Consider the following 8,799-nt stretch of genomic DNA (forward strand, 5'->3'; position numbering starts at 1 on the left):
GGCGGAAAAAATCAGGTCGGGCCTGTGCAACGACAGTCGGGTGGGGTCAGGCGGACAGGACGCATTGCGTGCATGCCATGTGCCTGTGTCGATGGGTGGACGTTTGGAGTTACGACAAACGAGTTCAGGTGGACAATTGAATGATTGGGCAATGCGGGTAGGGTGCGGAAAACACAAATAAAATAACATTTGGGCGATGATAGTACGGGCCGTGCAACTCATGACTAAGTGTGATATTGCAGTAGTGTTAACCATGGTGGAAGGCAGCGTGCAGGAACATGATGGGTCATGCTAAACGGTTTGTGGGTGAAGTGTTGGGCCGAGTTAACTCCAGGTTTTTGGTTGGGTAGTGTAGGCAAAGGCAATGGTAAGCTGCATGGTTGCAACATGATTTTGGTAAATTTCCCAAGTGTGCAGGCCAAATGGTTGGTTGCATGACTTGGCTATAAAATTATATATTTGTATAATGTTGAAGTTTTATTGATTAAACTGAATTTGGAAGACTTTACGGGAGTTGCCCGTCGCAAGTATATATGGGTGTAGTTGTAGTATTGTGATTTATACTGCATATTGATGAATTATAATTGAAGAAGATAAATTGATGAATGTTTATTCCTATGCATTGTTAAGAACACTTATTGGAAAAATGACTAAGTATTGAAGTAGGTGTAGACTGTGTGGATAGGGGCGTGATAGATGGTATAAGAGCTTGATTTAGGGTGAGTTGAGCTGCTTGAAGATCGAAGTTGAAGTGAAGCATTGAGCTTGGGCCAAGCTGAACAACAAGACATGGCAAGTTGGGAAGAATGCCATGGGAGGCTCTTGCAGACCTTATATAGGTTAAGGCATATGAAAGAAGAAAACCCACGGATTTGAGATGAACTTGAAGTCTTGGAAGATAGTTTCGACTTGGTTGGGCAATGGAGTAGGATAAAGCTACAAATTGTGATGAGGAATAAACTGTGATGTATGAAGAGGATGTTGTAGAAGTGCCAAAAAAAGAGGAAGAACTTGGGACACACTTATTTGCCCAAGTTGAGTGAGATTCATGCACTTTGGAGACATTGATGATGGGAGGCACTCACATGGAGAGACTTCATAAAGATGTAAGTATTACTTGTGTTTCATTGAAGCTTTTGGAATATGGGCCATATGCAAGGAAGGGAAAAGCATATTTCCAAAGTGATGGACAACCTTACCATGGATGGATACGATGAGACCTTGTGCATTGAGGAAAGGAACATTGGTTGTTGTATAACTTGTTGGGTAAATTTGTGACCTTATGGAAGAAGTTGCAAATGCCCATGACAAGGGAGGAACATGATGAGATTTACAAGGGATGAGTCATTCTTAGCCATATGGAGAATTGGCTAAGTGCCCGACATGACTCATGGACATATTGGAGAGAGGGAACACCAGAGTTATGATGGTATGATACTTGGCTGGACTTCTTCATGGCTGAGACCAAAAGGCAATCTTGGTGGACCTTTAGTGGGGGAGGCATCAAGAATGGAAGGAACCTGTGATATGATATGATATGAGTTTTGAGTGACAGAGGGCACTAAACCTGGTATAGGACGAGGATGTGATGACCGAAGTTGTGATAGGTCCACTAATAGGACAACATGGGAAACTTAAGTCATGGACATTGAGTTGGATAGATGGGACATGACATACTTTGTGCAGGGACATTATGTAGGAGCACTTAGAGAGATGTCATTTATGGGCATCCAAGGAGGAGTGCCAAAGCAAGGATGTTATGCGAATGGAATTGCTGATGCGACATGGAAACATTTTATAGATGAGCCGATGGAGATGTTGTGCACACTTGTACAGCATGACCATGGTTGGTTTTATGAGCAACCTTTGAGATTATTCACTCCACATACAGGGCAGAGGCATCTTACGATGGCACTTGAGACCGAGACAGGTATACTTGCCGAAGTGTTGGATGGTTCATGGGAGTTCATGATGACTTGAGAGAGTTGTGGCTGATGGATAGTTCATATTATAGTGGTCTTGGAATATCTGGTTCGTTGAGGAGCTGAGGTCAAAGGTGTACTTGACTTTGACACAATATGGGATGCATACCTTAGACACATTTATGGGATGTGTTCGTGAGGAGTGACTTGATTGATGCGATAGAGACGAGACATTTTGGAGTTGATGGAGTTGCAGCGATGAGGATGCCTTGGTGGTAGCACTTGGCCATGAGTTGAGTTAATGAGACTTAACCACTTTTGATGGACATGGTGGATGATGGGTCTATGACCATGGATAGTATATTGATGAGATGATGAGGAAGATGTAGACTTGCCCCTTTGACATTATTGAGGGATGGCATATTGTAAATAAGATGGAAGTTTCTTCATGGACTTGGATATGGCACATTTAGTGTTGGGTTGATGGAAGGAGATCTTGATTTATTTGAGAAGGCGAGCCTCTCACACATGGATGTTGATGCTTAGATGGATGTTGCTGGTTGGTACATCACCACCACACATGGATATTTGCATTGATGACATCATGTTACAGACGAGATGGGGACTACTTTTTGGACCTGGGCATGGCTTACTTTATCTTTTGGATAGAGATGGTATGGATTCTTGATCGAGTTGATGTTGTGATAGGATGTTAGAGAAATGACCAACGAAGGCATGAGGATGTGCATTCTCATGAGTTGAGCATGACAGTTGGATTAGCTACCCAACTAGTTCGAGTCATGAGGTCCGAAAGTGTGTTGAGCTATGTCAAGTTTTTACCGAGATGTGTTGTGTTGAGATGGAGTATCATGGCAGAGATTTCACACGATGATGATACATGATGGATTGACCCAATATATTTTGTAGTGATATCATGTAGTTTGAGTTGGAGGGACCAACATTCCACGATGGGGCAACATGTGGAGATTGCGACAGATGTGGTTGATGATCATGGATTGAGGAGACTTTCCCATTTTTGGAGACATGGACCTTGATGGAGGTTTATGCGATGATAGGCAGAGTTGGGCAGCATGGACATTGGATGTTGGAGCTAGTGATACTTTACAATGGTTGATGATGATGGTGTTGTTGAGGACAACAACATTTCTAGGGTGACGGAGGATGTCAAGGCCTTGAGTTGGCGAGCTCCCGAGAGAGTCGAAAAATCGATGATCGCGGTTAAAGGTGTGCATCGTGACGGAAGTATGACGATTGCCCACGTCTGTTTATAGGCGAATCAGGTTAGTACATTTGGTTAAAGGTGACTTAGAGGTGGATGTTGGTTATATGAGATGAGTTGTGCAAGGAGATGTGCAATGATTGTGTGATAGGAGTGTGCGGCGGGCGAGCATGCTGGGCGACTCGAGTTGGGCATTCGAGCGGTCACATGCCCGGCTGAGGCGCCCATGGGCAAGGCGACACAGTGAGCAGTTAGGCGTGCCCACACTTGATATGGGCAACCCGTAGAGCGACCAATGGATTGAGCAAAGTTGGAGAATGCGTGTGAGCAAAGTATGGAGTTTTGCGAACCGAGAGTGGCAACAACGTATACGACGGGTCAACAACATACATATTATACTTAGAGGTTGGGACGACGCATATCGATGGGTAAGACGACCTGCATAATGCACTTGGGTCGACGTGAGGGGAGGCGAAGTGACACGACGTTTGGGATGCCATGGTCGATATGACACTTGTATATTTTGAGGAGAGTTCGAGTCATTTGAACCAAGCAAATCGGACTTGGAGACATTGCAAAACAGAAGTTGTGAGAAGGGCCGAGTGAAGGGAGAAGAAGAGGAGCCACGTGGCAACAGAATCGGGTTGGGTTGAGTTTGCTGGTGGACAAAATCAGGTCAGATCTATGTAGCGATAGTCGGGTTGGGTTGGGTAGACAAGCCGCACTGCGTGCAGGCCATGTGCCCATGCCGACGGGCGGACATTTGAAGTTGCGACAGACAGGTTCAGGTGGACAATTGAACAATTGGGTGAGCTATGATTAGTACAAACAAAACATCATTCAGGCGACGGTAGTATGGGTCGTGCAGGTCGTGTCTAAGTGTAAAATTGCGACAATGTTAACAAGGGTGATAGGCAGCGTGCAGGAACATAGTGGGCCTTGCTGAACGGTTTGTGGGTGAAGTGTTGGGCCGAGTTAACTCGGGGTTTCTGGTCAGGCAATGTGGGCAGAGGAAGCAGTAAGTTGCACGGTTGCAACATGATTTTGTTAAATTGCCCAAGAGTGCAGGCCAAATGGTAGGCTACACGACTTGGTTATAAAATTATATATTTGTATAATATTGAAGTTTTATTGATTAAACTGAATTGGACAGACTTTACGGGAGTTGCCCCTCCCAAGTATATATGGGTGTACTTGTGGTGGTATTGTGATTTCCGTTGCATACTGATGAGTTATAACTAAATAAGATAAATTGATGAATGTTTATTCTGCTGCATTGTTAACAACACTCATTGGAAAATTTTGTGAGTGTTGAAGTGGGCGTAGACCGTGTATTCTAGTATTAGTGAAAAGAAAAAGTATGGCAGTGTCGCAATCGCTTATGCATGGTTGAAAGACTACTACTGGAATAGGGATGTGATAGTATTCACCACTTATCATATATATTAGTCACTTGTATACACATAATATTTTGGTAAAAATTTACTATTCTCATATAAAGAAACACATTATTTTACAAAACATTTATTTTTATTTATTCAATTTTTAATCATGATAAATAGATAACTAGTTAGAGTAATTTTGACTAAACTTAACAATAAATTTAATAGATATCAACATTATACTCAAAGCCCATAAACAAGATATAGTTGGATTTTTTTAATTTTTAATTATGATAAATAGATAATTAGTTATAGTAATTTCGACTAAGCTTAACATTAACATTAAATTTAGTAGATATCAACATTATATTCAAAACTAATAAACAAAATATATTTGGATATAAATTTTTTTTTTCCAACTATACCAAAAATTTATAACTTAATTTTTTTTATAAGAAGAAATTTCGGCATAAATCACATTCAGAAAATCATTGTACGCATTTCAAACCAATCAGTGTGGTTCATCGTCAGGACAAGTTGAGAAATCAAATCTATCTTTACGAGTTAAATACCTTGAGCAGAGCCTCCAACGGCTAACTAGAGTAGCGTCTAAATTTGACTAAGGACTAAGGTCAAACAAACCAGTTATAAATTAAACGTAAATAAAGGACTTACCTATATACAAAACAATATTAATTGCAATAGAACCTTTTTTATTAAATGGTTACTCAGCGATACCAATAGTGATTTTAAAAACCTTATATACCCTTTCTCTCGAGAAATCATTACACATCTTACCTCCAAAGAAAAATGATCGTTATGTTCCTCTAAATTCAATTTCAACATTGAATTCTTAATGAATATTGAAATCAAATCATCAAAATGTATTCCCGTAAACGTCCAGTGAACGGGTGGAAAATTCACACGATGATATTCGTGGGAAACCGGTAGTCTATTATATAGGATCTGGAGAGTTTCGCTCGCTTATAAACGAAGTACACGTCTAAAAACTTTGGAGTTTCGAAATACGAGTGCCGTAGAACTGGAGTGCCAACATCTATACAGAGGAGAGAAGCTGTGAATCTACTAAAGAAAAAATGCATTCTCCTGTTCTCAGAGTATATACAATATTATTCTCCATCGCATTGCTGCTGCTTTCCTCTGATGTTGCATCGGCTGCATCATCTTTTCACAGCAGGATCTTCCGAGGTGCATTTCATTATATCTTTCTTTTTTCTTTCTTTTCCATGACCCGCAATTCCCTCCTGTCGTGTTTTTATCACGATAAGTCTTATTTTTGGGTTACAAACTGATATTTTCTTGCTAGTTAACTGAGATGGTATTTTGAAATTCTGCAAAATCTTGAGAGTTTTCTGATTGAACAGGCATTTATCGTCTAAACATTTTGCTTTAGTTTGGCATTGGTTGAAAAGGCGAGCGATCCTTCCCATGCTTCCTTCTTTGATAGGAAGCAGTAGCAGTTTGGCTTCGATTCATGTTCCCAATCCACCTATCCAGCTCTTTTCAATCCATAAAATTACTCAAGTGATTGACACTAGTAGTTTTTAATCAAGAAACAGCAGTATTGCTGTGACCTGACCGTTTTCTTGATCAGCATTTTCTTAAATTTCTTTTTACAAAGTTTGTGGACACAAACGCTAACGTAATTCTTCGATATATTTCACCTAGTAGAATTATTTTAGTAGTTTTTAATCAATAAACAACAGTATTGCTGTGATCGATTTCTTCATCAGTAGTTTTATTAATTTTCAATTTACAAAGTTTGTGGGTACAAACCCAACGTAATTTTTTGATATATTTCAGTCGATAACAAACCCTAACGTAATTCTTTGATATATTTCAGTAGCTAGAATTATTTTAGTAGTTTTTAATGAAGAAATAACAGTATTGCTATGACTATTTTCTTGATCATCGTTTTCTTAATTTTCTATTTGCAGAGTTTGTAGACACAAACCCTAACGTAATTATTGTAGAATTATGTAGTAGTTTTTAATAAAGAAACAACAGTATTGCTGTGACCATTTTCTTGATCAGCGTTTTCTTAATTTTCTATTTACAAAGTTTGTGGACACAAACCCTAACGTAGTTCATTAATATATTTTCGGTTCGTAACAAACCTAACGTATTTTTTTGATATATTTCAGTGGGTAGAATTATTCCAATGTTATGACAATAATTTATTCATTGTGCAGATTCACCTGTGGGAATTAACTTTGGACGCATAGCAAACAATCTACCACCACTTTCTGAGGTTGTAAACATTGTATCAGCATTCTCCATAGAGCATGTGAAGACATTTGATGCAGATCCTGATGTGACCAGAGCATTTTCCAATACGGGTATTTCACTGACAATCTGCATACCCAATGAAGAACTAGAAACCCTGGCCACAAACCCATACGCAGCAGATGAGTGGATTAATACCCACGTTAAACCCTATTATCCTCGCACCAAAATCACTACAATAGCTGTAGGGAACGAGGTCTCTGGTGTAGAGCAATTCGCTTCGATCCTTCTTCCAGCAATGCAGAACATACAAAGTTCTCTCTTCAGACTTAAACTGCACAACCATATTAAAGTGACCACACCACATTCTTTAGCAGTGCTGGCAATCAGATTTCCCTCATCTCGTGGGCTCTTCCAGGTCTCCATTGCTGAACCTGTGCTGAGACCAATTCTGCAGTTTCTTGAAGCCACTGATTCATGCTTCATGATTAATTTGTACCCATATCTGACCTACAAGGAAACACCACAGATCCCACTAAGTTTTGCCCTATTTGACGATGAAATTCATTATAATTCTCTAGGTTTCAATGACACAGACCCTTACACTGGTCTGGTGTACAGTAACCTGTTCGATGCACTTGTTGATTCAGTGGCCTCTGCAGTGGCGTCCCTTGGATTTCATGAAATCCCAATTGTTGTCACAGAAACTGGGTGGCCTTCTCAAGGTGAACCTGATGACCTGGCTGCCACGTTGGAGAATGCAGCCATTTTTAACAGGAGACTTGTGAGGCATATCACAGGGAAGTCATCCAGAGGTACTCCTCTGAGGCCTGGAGTTCAGATTCCTACATTCATTTTTGCACTGTTTGACGAGAATTTGAAAGTTGGAGCAAAAACTGAAAATCACTGGGGTATTGCTTATGCAAATGGGACGAGGAAATATGACCTTGGAATTCCAGGGGGACTTCATCCTATCCGTTAATGGCGGGACAACTGCTCAGAGCATGGAATCCTGATTCTGATTTCCTCGATCTTTAATATTAATATTCGCAATGCTATAATTCTCTCTTGGTTCGAATGCCTGCAAGGATCTTCGTGTCGACAAGTGTTTCGATGGCACTTAACAGCATTGTCACGCATTTCGTTTGAAGAAAAACAGGGAGCAAAATATTGTATATAATGGACCAGATACTTTCAGTCTTCTATTGTTTATATATATAGATATTGATTGTTTCGCTCTGTGCTACTGTTTAGTGTCTCGATATCATGAATGTTCCAATTTCCAATACTTTATATCAGTAAACATTTCTTACATTTTTTTTGAGGATTGTGTAATGTAAACAGAAATTTTGAAGTCTCTTTTGGTAGGATATCGTTGTTCTTGGTGCATGGAATATCAAAAGTTTTTATTTATTTGAATTAAATATTAATGAACATGTCGTATGCAAATCAAACATTTTTCGCTTTTATGTTAGAGACATTGAATATTAATAAATAGATTGGTGGCAGAACAAGCTCATGCGATGGTATAGAAATTAAATCTAAAAAACATGGTATAGAAATTATATACCAATGAATATGTCAACTGCAGTACTGCTATTCGATTGTAGTTTGATTGCTGGATATATATCCTTATAGGTACAAACTCACAAAACGTATTTTGGAAACTTCATTGAGCGTAGATTTAAGTGATAATTTATTTATATTATCGCTATTACATTAAAGTAGTTGTATCAGTTGATATATGTTATTTTTTATTTTTAAAAAATTATCAAAAATGTAATGATATATAATAATTATTTTAATAATGAGTTGTGTATTGGAAATGTATATGGGAAAGATTAGTAGACCATGGTTGATTATGGTGAATAAGGGCTTATTATGGTTGACATATGGTTCTTTAAGGTTGTTCATATTTAATAACTATCAATGTTTGTTATGGTTGACCACCTTGATTTAGTTGACATATATAGTTGATTATGAAAGACTATAATTGATTATGTTTGAA

At 39.1% G+C, this 8,799-nt stretch overlaps 1 protein-coding gene across 1 annotated transcript; it reads left to right on the forward strand.

Annotated features, from left to right (window-relative positions):
- The first annotated feature begins 1,641 nt into the window (after window positions 1–1,641).
- On the forward strand, window positions 1,642–7,773 carry LOC149206141 (glucan endo-1,3-beta-glucosidase-like). The gene is made up of 2 exons (XM_089397607.1): window positions 1,642–1,930; window positions 6,758–7,773. The coding sequence occupies exons 1-2, from the start codon at window positions 1,642–1,644 to the stop codon at window positions 7,771–7,773; spliced, it is 1,305 nt and encodes a 434-aa protein (XP_089253733.1).
- Window positions 7,774–8,799: the final 1,026 nt, after the last annotated feature.

This window comes from Pinus tabuliformis, chromosome 1_2, assembly GCF_031772625.1.
Source record: "Pinus tabuliformis cultivar Carrire ecotype Pingquan chromosome 1_2, CPIR1, whole genome shotgun sequence".
Taxonomy (NCBI): Eukaryota; Viridiplantae; Streptophyta; class Pinopsida; order Pinales; family Pinaceae; genus Pinus; species Pinus tabuliformis.

What these genes read in the sequence shown, in the direction of transcription:
- LOC149206141 (XM_089397607.1), top strand. Translation starts at nt 1,642, where the DNA reads ATGGACATTGAGTTGGATAGATGGGACATGACATACTTTGTGCAGGGA. An exon ending in GGCACTTGAGACCGAGACAG is followed by an intron (nt 1,931 to 6,757) that starts GTATACTTGCCG and finishes TTCATTGTGCAG; the next exon opens with ATTCACCTGTGGGAATTAAC.